This window comes from Neopsephotus bourkii, unplaced genomic scaffold (genome assembly GCF_033783945.1).
Source record: "Neopsephotus bourkii isolate Nb327-2 ecotype Australia unplaced genomic scaffold, CSIRO-AGI_Nbou_v1 NB_741, whole genome shotgun sequence".
NCBI classification, from domain to species: domain Eukaryota; kingdom Metazoa; phylum Chordata; class Aves; order Psittaciformes; family Psittacidae; genus Neopsephotus; species Neopsephotus bourkii.
The window spans coordinates 2,388,193-2,404,091 of NW_026901239.1; the positions used below are offsets into that span (position 1 = coordinate 2,388,193).

The following is a 15,899-nucleotide window of genomic DNA, read 5'->3' on the forward strand; positions in this document are numbered from 1 at the left end:
GGCCGTTAACTCACAGCCCCCGCGGCTGAAGGGACGCGGCCGTTATAGCCGTTAGCGCGGCCGGGGTCCCTCGGGGAACTGGGGCACAAAGGGAGAGAGCAGGCAAGGCGCTGCTCCGCCGCCGGAACGGGACGGATTGCGGAGGAGAGGTGCGGAAAGGGGCGCCATGCCGGCGGGAGCGGCCACCCCGCTCCCTCAGGGCGGCGGGGAGGGCTGGCGGGCGGCGGCCGCGTCCCCTCGGCGGCCGGGCTGCCCTGCCGGACGGGACAGAGCAGCAAAGGAGGAAGGGAACCTTTTCTCTTTCTCAAGCAGGAGAGGAGACCAGAACAGGGGCAGCCTCCTCCCCAGGCGCCGCCGTGACCCCCTCCACAATTACTCACAACAAGAAGCTCATGGCGATGGCGGCGGAGCGGAACCGGCGGCTGCCTGGGCTCGGCGCGGCGCGATTCGGCTCCCAGTGGCAGCGGCAACGCACGGCAGGCGTGTGCGGGGAGAGCGCCGCGGGGCGGGGACACAGCCCCGCCGCCACCACCCGCGGCCCGCCCGGTAGCCATCGCCCCCAGCAGGCCCCGCGGCCCGCGCCGCCCTCCGCCGATCTCCGTTCACGCCAGTCCCCAGGCACAGGTCTCCTGAGGCGTCTCCGCGGGTATCCCCGCGTCCTCCCCGCACTGCAGATCACTCAGACACCCTCGTCTTACCGTTGAAACAGTCCCTTCTTCTCGTCAGGCGTCGCCCCTCTGCCCTCACTCGCTTCTGCACCCTGGGGCAGCACAGGGCTCCCTGGAAACATTTCCCCCAGCCCTGGGTGACCCAAAGGCCACCTTCCTTGGGTAAACCTCTGCACTGCTCCAGGTCCCAGTGTCCCAGTGTCACTGGGCAATACTTCTTGGGCACTGGTGTAAAATGCCTCTGACAGCTTTTAGGTAGACATGGCACTAAAATCCCTGTGCTTGCCTACCAAATGTCGCAGGGGAACCACAAAAAGTGCCTGAACAATAGTGCAGCCTCCCATTATTCACCACTCTTCTATCTCAAACTGCTTCCTGTGGATCAAGCCTGGGGTGGACAAGAACAGGGCAGTTTGCTTCAACATGTCAACCCAGGGACGCAAAACACATTACAATTTCATTATTTATGGCATCCAGGCTTCTTCAGGCTCTCTATCCACCTTCTTCAGCTACCTGGCAAAGGGGTTCAGGCACCCAACCCAGAGATAACCACCACAGTCACTAACAAATATTTTAACCAGTATTTCTGCCCTCCTCACTCAATAGCCTGACCATTTTTATAAGCAACATGTCAAAATGACTTCTGATATTTCAAACAAATGTTTGGTTTGTGAGCAAGTTTTAATGCAGCTGGCTAGGGCAAGCAGTCAGCTAAGAAAGAACCCACCCCCAAAGTGAGGATATGGGCAAACTACTGAGGTTAAAAAAAAAATAAAACCAATTTTTCTTACAAACACTGGACAGTCCTTCACCCTGAACCACCTCACCTTGTGTGAGCATGGTTAAAAATTCCATGTCCTCCCACTGAAGCACAAACAGAGGGTGTGCAGTGCCTCACAAAAGATGTCTGGCAGCCCACTTGACACCAGATGACAGATACCTGTTATGTTTTGGGGGTTTGGGGATTGTCCTCTGGGAATCCCCACCTCCCATTCCCAAACCAGGAACAACGCTCTTAATTTTGAGGTTTGACTTGGTCAGTTTATACGTTCCAGGGGAAAGACAGGCAGCAGCACCCAGAATGCTTCAAAATACAGTGTATTTGTATCAGATGAGGACCACACATTCCACTGTAGCCTTAGCCATATCCAAGTGCTTCGTCTTTATGGCAAAAATCACAGTCCCAGGGTGTAATTTCACAGAAAGATCTGCCTCTGTTTAGGTCAATAAAAAGCCAGCTGGATTTCAGATAAGGGACAGGACAGGCAGGACAACCCACAGAGATTCCCTCATGCCCCAAGGGGATTCTGTGAGGCCCAGCAACCCCACAAAGCTGCAGGTAGGGCAGAGAAAAACACGCAAAATCTCACACACAGCATTAAGTTTCTGTGTGGCTCCTAAGGGGTTTCAGCTATAACGCCTTATGTGGCAAATGACAGTCATCTGCTTGTCTCATGTTTTTAAATGCTGAAACTGCATTTTCTGCTTTTCTGTCTCTGTCCTTCAGACCAAGTCAGAAAGCCAGGTCAGTGCATTTCTAAGCAAATTAAAATTACATGACTGGCTTTAGGACACTTTTAAAATCAAGTGTTTCAACTAGGTAGCAAAGGCGTAATTAAAAAGCGTTTCATGACGTTTGCAATTTTCCTTTCGGCTGTATTAGTAAAAGCAAGCATGAAATGGGTCTTGGTGTACTTTTTAACAGAGGCTGTCAGACTAAGTTGTCCACGTAATTCTTACTCAAAAAAAACCCAAAATTGCTGATTTCTCTGGCACATTCATGTTGGAACATGAATATCCTCTGTTCTCTGTTCCCACCCATAACGCTTCCTTCTACCCACAGAATGTTTTATGTTAGTGGCAAGGTAAAATTAAATGTCTGTTGCTGCATCAGTTACTAGGAAATACTTGGCCTGGGCAACTGTCAGAAGGATGGGTTAAATAATGTGCACGTTTTATGTCTGACATTAATATTGGTGTCTTCGGGATGGATCAGGGTCACACAGAGCACTTGCTTCGGACACTGCTGATAGAAGGGACATGCAGCATGCTGCCGACTTACGTAAAACCACTTGGTTGCTCCAGTGAAGGCACTGTGAATGCACCCGTGGCCTCATGTCTGTCACTTTGGTTTATCCATTACACTAGAGCTTAAAGAGAATTACTCCAAAAGGGCCCTCCAGCTGACAAAGTGCTTTGGTCTTGAAGTTTCCAGCTTTTGCAGCACAGCTCGGTAAGCACAGAACATTCCAGCTGAAAAAAAGTTCACAAATTAAGGTCAGAAAACTAGGTGTGCATGTTACCAGGAGTAAAAAAAGAACCCCCAAAAAAGACCCAACAACAAAAAAAAGAAACAAAAATGTTTACAAAATGTAAATAATACAGTATGTAATTATTAAGCTCTCTAAGTATTCTCTCCACACTCTAGATTAAACTGATAGCATCTATCAATATCTTAATTCAATACTTGTTTGTGCATTAAGGATTTGACTTATGACCAAGTGAAACATTTAAGTATTAATATAATGTCAATATTGTGGTATGTACTTGTAATTGTTCTCTACAAAAAGTGCAGAGCATGAAGAAATTACAGGAACTATGAAGTTATTATACAGTGGTCCTGAGTCATTGTAGTTCTGGAGCAGGGATGGAACAACTCAGCAGCTCTGTGATTGCTGGACTGTACAAAGAGTAATAAATTTGTCCTCTGTTACCTTCACAGCTGTTATGGTGCTCAGATGTTATAATTCCTGCTACAATTTTCATACACTTTAGGAATAATGTCTCAGAAATATATTATTGGTATAGGACCTGCTCCACAAATCTCTGCAGTGTTTATAGTGCAGACAAATTCTGCTCTTCTTTCTGTTTCCCAGAGTTGGTGGGCTCACTCAAGTTAAGCATGCTATCTCCTGCTGAATGCTGATAGCCACAGATGAGCAGTTGTGTAACAAGCTCATCTTTCATAGAAAAGGATGGAAGGCTCATTGCTCGAGTGGCTTAAAGCTAAATGAGCGATTTTGGAAATACTACAACAAAAATATTAAGTCAATTTTTTTTGATGAGAGATTAAACAAAGTGGTAAGTAATGTTTCCCAATATAAGATCAGTAATTGCTTTAGTATCAACTCAGAAGCTTTTTCTTTTTCCTCTGATCAAACTAAAGCACAGCCAGTATTAAATTATTTTTAACAATAACCAGTTTAACATTAGGTATTGAATAAGGCATCTCCCAAGGCAGATAAATCCAGCTTCCTGGTCAGCAGCAGAATGGAGGGACATCGCCTGAGGTTTTTTATTTCTACTTATATTAACAAATTTCCTCTCATAAGTAGACTTCATCTAATACTAGTTCTGTCGAGAAAAAAATGCAAATTCTATTGTCCCTGGGTGATTTTTTAATTTATTTTTTCCCCTGATCGTAGGTGCAGAGACTTTCATCCCTCATATTTGCCAAGGAAGCTCTGAAATTTCTGGAAAACTTCAGTGCAGATACCCAACAAAATGCTGCTCTCTAAAGGTAAATTCATACACACTGACAAGCTGCAAGACAAACAGCAGTGGGATATATTTTACTGTATTTGGGAAGCAAATATATTGAATGAAAAATGGATGGAAGAAAGCATCTCTTAAAGGGACTCTTCCTTGCACCCTGCTTTGTTCACGAGAGGAATGTGCATAACATTCCCTCAGTCCATAAGATTCAGGGATCTGTTAAACTTACAGTGTGAAAGCCAATCTAGATAAAGTGCTCAAGATGAATTCCTATAGTTATCTCAATTTTTGCTCTACAAAATTTGCTTGCTTATTTAAGGAAGGTTTTGAAGAGAAATCTGACATGTAGACTATGAAAAACTGGAATGTGAACCGCTTGAGCACTGAGGTCAACATTCCTTTGAAAATGTGTATAAAAACTGATTTACCTTGAAAATTCGTGAGTTCAGAGTGCTATTCTCAAGAGACTGTGCTGTTTTCAAGGTAATAGTCTGTGTATGGAACTTTGTTACAAGCTTTGTTCATAAAAGCTAAAGCCAGCAACAAGGTGACAAAATAGCTTGTTAACATTTTCAAAACATTGATAAGAAAGAAACATTCCAGGTTTCAGATAAATTAATGGACTGGCACTACTACAGGCTGAAAGCCTTCTGCTCAAAAACCCAAGACCGTATTTTGAGTGATAGTCTGCAGTGGCTTAAGATGGTAACTCCCTCTTGGTGATCCCAAGATGAGTACAACAGAAGAGGAAAATTATCCCTGTCATGACTGTCACCTGCCTAAATACCCTGGATCTGAACCTCCCTATTCTCCCTTGGTTTCCTCCAGTGTTGTTTTGGTGTGGGTTTTAGGGGGTTGTCTTTTCTCTTCCTGCTCATTTTGCTTCATCCTAAATACTCTTCCTGGTTCAGCATGGCCTACCTTGCCTGGTAAGCTGGTGCTGGCTCTTCCCTCCAATCCCTCTTCAGTGCAGCAGTACAACAGGACTGTTTCCAGATCACCTGGAAGGCATGTGTTTCTCACAAACAGGTTTCACCAGTACTGACTCACAGGCTGCTAAACTAGGATGGGAGCAAGGGGTAGAAAATCAATTCTCTTAAGTCTACAGGGAAGGGGTGCAAAAGGGTTGTGGTGGTCAATATGACTTGAAACTATGTTGCAAAAATACCGTGGATTTTTTTTTTTCCCTTCGTGTTTGGTTTCACAAAGATACATTTATATCAAACAATGTTAGTGGTGACAGAGACTCTACATGAGCATAAGCCAGTAGTAATTTGTGAATCCCTGAACCACGTTTCTCTATTCACCCGTGTTAGACAAGGCGCATACCACTGAACGCCCGCCGCCGCACGCCACAGGGCAGAAGACTACTTCACCGCCAACCCCCGCGCTGAGGCCACGGTTTCGCTCCCTCCTTTCACGCCTGAAGCCCTCCGAGTCGGGCAACAGCAGCCGCCGGGGCCTGCCCAGACGGGTGAATGGAGGCCACGGGCGCGAAGCACCGGCAGCGGCAGGACACGACCCCCTCCACCTGCTGGGAAGCGAAACTAGGCGAGAAGGCACCTCCCCCCCACCCCCCCCTGCTCCGCCCGGCACCACCGGCGCCTCCTGGGAAGGGGAGGCGGAGCCCCCGAGCCCCCGCCCCTCGGCTATGGCCGCCGCTGTTGCACGGCGCGGCCTGGCCGCCCTGGTGCTGGGCCGGTGCTCTCCGCTGCTGCCCTGCCTGCTCTCGTCGTCCGCCCGCAGACTCCCCAGCGGCGCTGCCGCTCTTGCCCTGGGACTGGGCGCGCCGCGGGCTCCCGCTGCGCTCCGTGCTGCCGTCCGCAGTTGCAGTCAGGTACAGCCCGCCAGGATCGGGACTAAAATGGCGGCGGCCGGCGGGAGCTCGCCGGGAGGGAGCGCGGGACGAAGCTGGGGGGACCGCGGCGTTCGGGGCAGTCGGAGTGGCCGCACCGAACCGGTCCTAGCCCCGACCGCCCTGGGATGCCCGCGGCGCGGCAGTGAGGCTGTGGACAGGAGCGAGAGCCTTTTAAACGGGAGGCGGCGGCTGCGTGCGCCATGTGCGCCGCAGGCTTGTCCTTTCGCCTCCCTTCCCCCCCCCCCCCCCCCCACCTCACTGCCCCATTGCAGTGCACCAGCTAAACGGGCGCGGAGCCGGGTACCGCTGCTGACAGCTGCACGTTCCTCCTTCCTAATCTGGAATTTGTTTCTTTTTGGTGACAGGTTACAGATGCACCGTCCCACCAAGGTCACCTTTCAGAGGAAGAACAGGAGTCACCCAAGGCAGAAAACGACGTCTTTCTCATCAGGGCACAAGGATTCCCATTCTCTTGCACCGAGGAAGATGTGCTCACTTTTTTTGATAGTATGGGACTTAATTCTCCTTGTAACTGTTCACTGTAGTGCACTCAGTAGTTAATGAAGTTAACTGAAAAAAATTTGAAGATTATTATCCAGAGAAAGAGGTTTTATTATTGCTGCCAAATTATTTATGATTTACGCATATAAAACAATCAACTTCAAAGCTCATCCTCATGGCATTTTATATTTAATTGGCAAGTCTTTCCTTCCTAATCGATGTCTCCACAGTAAAGGCAATCCAGTTTGAAGTGGTTCCTTTAAAGGCAATTGTAGTTGGCTTCACCCCTCAATTTTCCTCTTGTAAACAAGCTGGAGTGGGTTTTACATGCTAGTTTAAACTTCAGTATTGCTTTCCAGTTCTAATTAATAGGCTTGTGCATACCCTCGCAGGACTGATCTGTCTATACTATTGTATGATGCATCCTTCTGGAGGCCAGATGCAAGTTTTTCCAATGGTTTCATAATCTGCCTAACTAAATTAGGTCCATTTAAGGTCTTGGGGATAGGAACATACAGCAGGCAGAGCATAGCTGTAGAGACTGAAAGCCTATAGTGTTTGTTCTTGATTTCATATAAATCAAACAGTTCAGTTTAGCAACAATATGAGACTATATCTTATCCAGATATACAACTGTGGAAGCTAATGGATATCACTTTCTTAGCCATGATAAGCATGGTGCCTTAGAGTTAAGATCAGAAGTAGGAAAGTTCTAACCTTTGTTTCAAGACAGTGTTTTGCACTGCTGAGGGGGTTAGCTTTATGCAGCATATTCAGTTTTCATCTGTGATCAAAAGGCTCCATGTTTGATGTAGTTGTGTATGTTCCTGTATCATGTGTTCCTTGATTTCTAGGCTGTAGAATTCGAAATGGTGAGAACGGCATACACTTCCTCTTAAACAGGGATGGGAGACGCAGAGGGGATGCCTTGATCGAGCTGGAGTCAAAAGCAGATGTCCAGAGAGCCTTGCAAAAGCACCTGAGGTACATGGGCCCCCGCTATGTGAAAGGTGGGTTTGCAACAGCACAAGTTACATTGTAAACTCAAAGTGACTAAGAACTGCTTGAATAATAAAGTGGGCTGGTGTGAGTGTGGAGAAATGCAGGATGTGAAACTGAGCAGTAAATTAGCCAGCAGGGCACCATTTGTACCTAAATTCCTGGGCTGGATGTGAAAAACAAAGTGGCACCATTGCAGGACCATAGAGTATGGGGTGGGGGAAGAAACAGGAAGTTTTGCAGAATGCCACCTGAGTACTGTGAGGGAAAACATGTTTTGTGCCTGTGTTCCTTGTAGTTTTTGAAGTACACGATAGTGATGTAGAGAGCTTACTACAGAATCTGCGGGATGAGTCACAAGCCATTAATGATGGAGTTGTACTGCTCAGAGGCCTTCCCTTCAACTCCACTGAGGACGATATCGTGTATTTTTTCTCAGGTAATGTAGCCTACTCTGTGATAAGTTGTGAGGTATTTACTTCTCTAAGTTGATGCTGTTATTCCTCTAAGTGAGAAAAGCAAAAGCACACACAAGCTTGAACAGCTTAAAAGCTATGAGGAGTTGCTGTCCTCCTGCAGCTAGAAGTAACTAAACCTTTCTGAACAGCATGTGGCTAACCTAAGATCAGTACTTGCAGCACTCTTCTGAATCCAGGGGAAGGAAAGAGAGGAACCTAGATCCTATTGTCTGCAATTGTATTTATGCTAGCAGATAAGTTAGCAACATTAAGAGCAGCAAAAAATGCCTGTATTATCATTATAGTACAAGTGAATACAACATGGAGTATTCACAGCTGTATAATCATGACAGCTGGGTCACATATGCCATGTTAACAGCAATGTTTTGAGTTTTTTAGTATTAGTAGCTTAACGGCAGTTGTGGAAGTTGACTGCACCAGTTCTCAACTGAGCAGGTGTCGCACAGCATGTGTGCATGTGGTCATGTACCACACTTGGTGTTTGACCAATCCAGGTGGTTGCTGCCTGCATTTGTCTAGCAAGTATCCTTTCTAGATTTTGCAAAATAGCTGGACATTTCTCTAGGTAAACTAAGTTGTAGACTAAACCAAAGCCAGTTCTTCCCTCACCACTTCCTACTCCATGTAGGCATGCACACAGAGTCATACAGCATGGTTCATAGTAACCATGATCATACCAAAAGCAGAGGCCACTGACAGAAAATTTGTCAGCTGATAATAAGTAGTTCAATGTTTGGAGGCATATAGTAGCAGAGTGATCACAGTGACTAGGGCAGCATTGTGAAGTGGGTATTTCCATTTCTTTGGGATCTTAGAGAGACCCTTTGAGAAAAGAACGAGCTGCAGTGAGGTACACTGAAGCATTCCTGAAGAAAATAAGTGCAGTAGCCTAGCCCAGCGTGTGCCCTGTATCATATCAGATACAGTTACCTACTGGATTACAGGCTTCCCAAGATGTTTTACAAAAGCACAGAAGTTGAAGTTCAGTGAATTTGAGCTCAATTTTGAAGACACGGGAAAAAACCCACCATACAAAACTATTCCAGGAACTTTTGTGCTGTGGATGTCTCTGTTGTCTAGAAATTGGATTCACTAGGTATTTTCATTGCTATTTGAAGCCTCAGGTCAGTTATTATTGGCAATCAAGCTTATGTGAAAACTAGCAAACCAAGCAAATAAACTTGAGTAACTAGAAGTTTAAAAAAGCTATGTAGGCCAGCATGAGCACTCATTGCACACCTATGTAACTGCCTTATTAGCTCCTCAAAAAACTTGTAGAAGAGTAAGGAAAAAAGATGCCTCCCTGAGCACAAGTTCCTGACAAGGTAAATGCCTTTTTCTCCCCATTCTTCTATAGGCTTGAAAATAACTGACATAGTTTTCGTTTACCGGGGAGAAAGAAGAACAGGAGAGGCTTTTGTGCAGTTTGCAGCTCCTGATATGGCAGCTAAAGCCCTGCTACGACACAGGGAATATATGGGAAATAGGTAGGTACCTCACTGGGGTTTGTGGGGGTATGAGAGCATGGTATGAAGCATGCTGTGTGACTTACAGCTTGCTCATTACCAGGTGCAACAGGTAATCTTCAGCTACCCCATATTTATTAAGAAAGCTTCTGCCTTTATTACTCCTAAACCGAACTCAACTTTAGGTTCATGTTTCAGTAGAAATCATAACTAAACCTTTGTCATAGTTGTGTCAGAGTGTTACTTTGTGCCTTATTTAAATAGAAATGTTTTAGGACTCTGAAATACTCAAGTATTCAAAATACTCAGTATTTACCTTTGGATAACCCAAGTATTACCTCTTTTGGTCATGTAATCTTTAGAACAGTGAGAAAATTGAAGAAAAGAGCCTTTTGCAGGCCTCTGTGTCTGCAGATGTCCCTTCAGCACTTGTAGCTTCGGGGAATTTGGGGCCTCTGAGAAAACATTCGTTCTTTTCAAGTATTCCTGAAGGCAGCCTCATCACAACAACAATGGTTTGACAGCACTCAGAGCTACGAACACTAACCCGCCTGCCCAGTCACAAGTGCATGGGGATCCTGCCCTTCCTGCAGACATTTGCTCTCACCAGATTTCCACCAGATTACCTAGGTTCAGCGCTTTTGGCAACCATTGTCTTTAGTACCAGGCACAGTCAGTGTCTCCATTTGGAGAGTATGTTGTATGAAGCACAGTTTACCACTTACCTCTAGCTTGAATCCATTCCCAACCTTGACTGCTGGCTAACACCATACAGTTGTTGGCCTCTATGGTGACCACATCCACCTAGGCTGTTCTTCCTCAGGAATCCATATTTAATAATTTTCTTCCAGAGCACTGAGCCCCTGTGCCAAACACCTCCCAAGAGCCCATCTTTTCTCAAGGAGAAGTGTATCCGAAGGGGGCATATAGGGATGCTGGGGAGGGACTCTTCATTAGGGACTGTAGTGATAGGAGAAGGGGTAATGGGTTAAAACTTAAACAGGGGAAGTTTAGATTGGACATAAGGAGGAAGTTCTTAACTTAAGGGTGGTGAGGCACTGGAATGGGTTGCCCAGGGAAGTTGTGAATGCTCCATCCCTGGTGGTGTCCAAGGCCAGGTTGGACAGAGCCTTGGGCGACATGGTCTAGTGCGAGGTGTCCCTGCCCATGGCAGGGGGTTGGAACTTGATGATCTTAAGGTCCTTTCCAACCCTAACCATTCTATGATTCTGTGATTCTGTATATCGCTTTTCCCCAGAACCACAATCATTTAGGTTGGAGAAGACTTTAAAGAACATTGGTTCTAGCTGTTAACCTAAATAGTGCCAAGTCCACCAGTAAATCAAGTTCCATGATTTTTGCTTCCTTTAAATACCTCCACAGCTACACTCAGAAACCTCAATAAGATTGCTTTTACCCTGCTGAATCTTCTTTAAGGCACTAAGATCCGTCTTTTAACATAACAAAAAACTTCTCAACTTTCCCACTTCCACACAACACTTATTTCCTTTCTTCTGTTACCCTGCTTCCTGTTCCAGGCTGCTCTTCTGTGTGTTTGTGCCTCCCCTCCATATTAAAAGAGAACAGCTGCTCTGTAGGTGTGCCCAGTAATTGAATTAGCTACTGTACTTCCCTGCTCTCCACTAGAAATTAATGAATTCTCAATCTGCCATTTTTTTTGGTCATGCTCAAACAAGAGCTGATGTTACTCACCCACCCGAGCTTATACAGCTTTGGTGCTAGGGGATTAGCCAAGAAACTGAGTGGTTGCCAAAACTGCTGTCAACTTGAATTTACTCTTCTTCCTGAGCTAACAGTTTTATCCAGAAATGGCCTTCAGCTGCACACAGTGCTGAGCTGGGGCCTCTGTCAGCCTGCACGTGGGGTTACTTTCCTTACTCAAGGCAGGGAGGGAAGCCTCCTCACCTGGATGCCCATATTCTCCTCTTCATCACGTTATTCCTCCAATGTTGTGGAAATCGCTTCAGAATAGCAGTTAAATTTTTTGTGCAGCCTGGCAGGTAACTGTCCCCAGCTCTGAAAGATGAGCACAGGCAGCTCTAAGTTCAGGGCTTCTGGGATAGGCAGCTGGAAACATAAATAACTAGCCTTATACTTGGATGAAACTTATGAATAAGGGCTGGTTGGCTGGTTTATTTTTTATCTGTTTTCCTTTCTGTGGTGTAAGTGGGTCCCTTAGTGTTGCATTACACATTGGTGTATTATACCCAGGACTTTCACTTACATTACATTTTATCCCATCAATTTCAGCGCAATCTGTAACATCTTAAGAGTTCCACTGAAGCATTTAATATGACCCTGTGCATCTTCTGTGCCTGCCTGTTGCCTTGTTTGGAGTTGGGTGGGGTTTTAATTTGGGGTTTGTAGAAATTGGAAAGTGCAGTTTGCAGATGTGCAGTGAGGGGGAAATAGGTTCACATAAAAGGATGCATACTACTGAAAGAAAACATCTTTCAGAGGAAGTAAGCCTGTGGTTGTCACTGCAAGTTGAAAAGAGCTTTCATAAACACAAATTCATCAAACCCATTGCTTGCCATACCATGGCTTTCACACCTCATACGTGAGCAGAGTTGGGATGGGATAACATCCTGAAGGTGCTTTCTCAAAAACTTGAGTTCTCTGCGGAGGTGCAAGATGTGCCATGTAATCTTTTCCTTTGCATTCCAGATACATAGAAGTGTATGTCAGTAGGAAGCATCAAATGCAAAAGCATTTGCCTTATGACAGGCAGCCAGTGACCTACCACAGAGTGAAAAGAGAACATGAATACATTTCTGAAGAAAGGGAATCGAGTGACATGGGCGGCTCCAATGCTGAAAGAGGAAATAGTGAGTACCCCCCTGTTGTGTGTGTTCTCTGAGGCCCGTTTCTTACCCTGATTGTCTGCTGTAAGCATGACCTCACATGTTTACAGCTTTCTCATGAGGTTGGTCATCATTGCCAGCATTTATGATGGGTTTTTTTCCTCCATTCCACAGAATTGTGCAGGGAAGGAATGGAAAGCTCCGGGCATGTTGTACAATCTGGGAATGTCTCATCACCACTGCACTTTGTTCATATGAAGTGTTCCCCTACCCAAGCTAGTGCCCAAGATATTATAAATGTAAGTAACATTAAAGCTATGAATGACATTTGGTAGTCATTACCAATGGAAACCCTTGATTAATTGTCACAGATGGCCATGCCCCTTCGAGCTTTAAGGTCCCTTCCAGCCCAACCTATCCTGTGATTCCTATGATCCTATAAGTGGTATAAAATGTTCAATTTATCCATGTTGTTCTTAGTCCTCAGTGCTGCATGGCTTCAGGCTGAATGTGTTCGAGAACTCGAGTTCAGTGTGGGTTACACTGTAGTTGTCTCTCTAAATACCAATGGATTAAAGCTTGTGGGGCTGTCCTAATGTCTCTGTCACTTTGGCTCAAGTAGCCATTTATAATCTTATCTATGTTTCAGAGTAGCTGATAGTACAAAAATGAATTTCAGGATTATTTTATTCTCGGTTTTATAGATTTTAATAGCAAAGCAGTGTCTCTGAGTGAATGTCCCTTCATTTTATGACATTGCATCTACAGAACATGTGTGCTGGGTGCAGTTTTGTTTCTGTCAAGCATTACTCTGCCAGGAGCTTGCAGAGGGTGGGACAGGTGACATGGGTGTGCCCCAGCTTCACCTGGATGGAGAAAGGGGGGCCTTCTGCTGCTCGAGAGCTCAGTTTGCCCCACAGCTAGACAGGCTTTATAAGTAGAAACAGCACTTCTTTTTTTAATGGGGCACGTTCTTATTCTCTTTCTTCCTTGCAAAACTCCTTTCCAGTTTTTTGCTCCGCTGAAGCCCACAAGGATCCTGATAGAATACAACTCCAATGGAGATGCCACAGGAGAAGCAGATGTGCATTTTGAGAGCCATGAGGATGCAGTGGCTGCGATGGCCAAGGAGGGGTCCCAGCTGCGTAAGTGAAGACAAGGGGATCTTACAGACCCTTGGGTAATTTGGCACATGGGCACAACTTGTCAAGCTGCTGTTAACCGCCCTTGTAAAGGGATCATCTTAAAAGTAGATTTCCAGATTACCCTGTAATCAGACATTGGATTTGTGCAAAAATGAAAGAGAAACTGGAGGAACTGTAACTCATCAAGTCACTGAACCCAAACCCAGCCTGCCCCTCTCTTTGTTCTCCAGAGTGCAGTACCGTTGAATTGTTCCTGAATAAGCATCCAACGGCGAAAGAAAACTGCTAGTGACAGTGGCACAGTCTGAGATTGGTAAGCACATCCTTCTCTCTCAGTCCTGTCTGTTCCATTCTTACCAACGTGTGTCTCACATTTACTGTTTCTGACACTTTTGTTGATGGGATTTCAACCAGCTTAAAGGCTAAAATTTAGAGTGACTGAAGGGGCTCATCAGAGCTAATCCAAGGTCAGGCATTGAGCCTAGACCCTCCACCCAGTGAGGCTGCTCCCACAGTATAGCAGTCTTGAGGTGACAGGGCAGCAGCTCTTTCTGGGGTTACAGCCAGAGCTGGCAGTGGTTGCTGTGGTGCCCAGGCACAGTTTGGCTCCAACAGCAGCTTCCCCTTGCAGCTGAGGCCTGCTGCAGGGAGTGGGAGAGCTTTGTTTCCCTCCTCCCTTTAAAAGTCTGCTAGCACGATTGATGTAAGGTTCTGAGGGGGCTGTATTCCCTGGCGTGGAAGAGGAAATGTGCCTAAACCTTTTCCATGGATTTAACAGCAGTTGGTCTTTAGGCTGGGGGGATGCTGCTTACAATTACAGTGGAATCTGACACAGTAACATTCTTCAGGTCATTTCTTAATGTTTTAATCCACCCACTCTGACAAGCACCCTTGCTTGTGGTAGCCAGCCTGTTCTCAATGCAAAGGGTGTGCAGTGCTTTTCATGATGTTAACCGCAGGCTGATGGGGGTAGTGTCCTACAGCAGGACAGTTCTTGCTTGCTTTGTTGCATAGGAACAGTGTCTCTTGCCATTTACAAAAGAAAACTTGCAAGCTGTGTTGTGTGCATGAGGGACGTGGCCCTTCCATGGAGGTTGCAGTGTGGCCTGGCAGTTCTTGCTGCCAGAACATGTCAGGTCACTCTCCTTCCTCAAAACACACCGGCCCTCCCTGTGGCAGAAGGGTTTCCCAGCTCCACTACTGTGAGACTGAGTGTTCCAGGAAAAAAGCTTTCCTGTGTCCTTAAGGAAGGCCCTACCTGACTTGTGATGCTTCCTTCAGTTCCCTTAGGAAAGGTGGGGTGCTGGTTGGAAAGGTGGGGTGCTGGTTGCTGCTCCCCACTGCAGCAGGGAGGCCTGGCACCCCCCAGTGCCCCACCACCCCTGCAACTCTGGACTGCTGTTACGCCAGGGAGCAGCTCTTGGCGGGCATTCAAGGCACACTCCTGCCTGTGCCCTCCACCCCAGCCAGCCCCACTGGCACCAGCACAGCCAGAACCACTTCTGACCCTCAGCTGGGATCCAGCAGCAGTGGAATTTTAACATTTCCAACCCCATGTGTGTGTACTGCCACCCCCCATGGAAACATCTCCCTGTTAGAGCTGTTTGTGTAATGCCAAAGTCTACTATTCTATTACTGGAGGCAGTAATTCAGAATAAAATGCAGTGGGGCATTTGAAAAAAGGAAAGCAATAAGCCACAGCAAGGCAGTGATTTTTCTTCTCTTTTTAGGCCAAGTGAACATTCCGGGGATACAAGCATAAAGATGGAGGACAAGTGTCGCTGCGCACTAACGACGATAAACTGTATAAAATCTAGGTTAGCGTGGTGTAAAAGCATGTAATAAATTGTATTGCCATACTGTGGCCAGATTGTGTGCTGAAAAGCAGAAGCAGCTGCACTGGAGGGATGGCAGATGCTGCAGGATGGAGCTCTTCTAGTCTCCAGCTGCATTATGGTGTACAAAGGATTAATAAACCACCAGTATCCACAGTTAACAAACCAGTGTGATTTCAGATCCTCACACACAGGTCAGTGGGTGTGGAGCAGGACAGCCAACACCTCATCCCTCCTATGTGTAATCAAGGCAGAAGGGTATGGAAAGACCACTCGGGACATGGGATATAGATGATCAAGTTTTTACTATTGTGTGGAACAACATGAACATCAGAAAAGCTGCCCTCTGCTCCCCCAAGCTTGACAGCCAGTGTCAGCCCACGCACACTCCAGCATTACAAGCTGTACCTGAGCAAACACACGCTGAACACCTGCAGCATCCAGTATGTCCTAGCAGAGACCTTCGCTGAGGCTGAGATACAAGGAAAGAGGCAAGTGCTGACACAGAGCACCCACTCGCTCTAACCTTCCAAAATGGTAGCTGCCAGAGCTGGGCTCTGAAGGGTTTCAGTCACCTCCCTGCTTGTGTGTAGGGATCTTGTGTGACTTCAGGGGACCTGCTCGCAAG

At 46.4% G+C, this 15,899-nt stretch overlaps 2 protein-coding genes across 3 annotated transcripts in view; one reads left to right on the top strand and one right to left on the bottom strand.

The window, feature by feature from the left end:
* The window catches only part of MOB1B (MOB kinase activator 1B), a 34,427-nt gene extending 33,873 nt beyond the window's left edge, over nt 1-554 (bottom strand). Inside the window, exon 1 of the mRNA XM_061354675.1 lies at nt 381-554. Coding sequence (XP_061210659.1) covers nt 381-394 — 14 coding nt within the window. The 5' untranslated portion in view covers nt 395-554. The remainder of the gene's footprint in view (nt 1-380) is intronic.
* Nucleotides 14-15,427, top strand: GRSF1 (G-rich RNA sequence binding factor 1). Of its 2 annotated transcripts, XM_061354672.1 has the most exons (13): nt 14-149; nt 1,891-2,007; nt 4,094-4,188; nt 5,480-5,637; nt 6,387-6,528; nt 7,377-7,532; nt 7,820-7,960; nt 9,358-9,487; nt 12,155-12,315; nt 12,466-12,590; nt 13,301-13,436; nt 13,667-13,749; nt 15,167-15,427. In XM_061354672.1, the coding sequence occupies exons 3-12, from the start codon at nt 4,173-4,175 to the stop codon at nt 13,723-13,725; spliced, it is 1,224 nt and encodes a 407-aa protein (XP_061210656.1). In that variant the 5' UTR covers nt 14-149; nt 1,891-2,007; nt 4,094-4,172; the 3' UTR covers nt 13,726-13,749; nt 15,167-15,427. The 2 variants fall into 2 exon arrangements, with proteins under 2 accessions (XP_061210656.1, XP_061210655.1); XM_061354671.1 differs by lacking the exons at nt 14-149; nt 1,891-2,007; nt 4,094-4,188; nt 5,480-5,637 and adding an exon at nt 5,815-6,000.
* Nucleotides 15,428-15,899: the final 472 nt, after the last annotated feature.

What these genes read in the sequence shown, in the direction of transcription:
- GRSF1 (XM_061354671.1), top strand. Translation starts at nt 5,815, where the DNA reads ATGGCCGCCGCTGTTGCACGGCGCGGCCTGGCCGCCCTGGTGCTGGGC. An exon ending in CCGTCCGCAGTTGCAGTCAG is followed by an intron (nt 6,001 to 6,386) that starts GTACAGCCCGCC and finishes TTTTGGTGACAG; the next exon opens with GTTACAGATGCACCGTCCCA. An exon ending in GTGCCCAAGATATTATAAAT is followed by an intron (nt 12,591 to 13,300) that starts GTAAGTAACATT and finishes ACTCCTTTCCAG; the next exon opens with TTTTTTGCTCCGCTGAAGCC.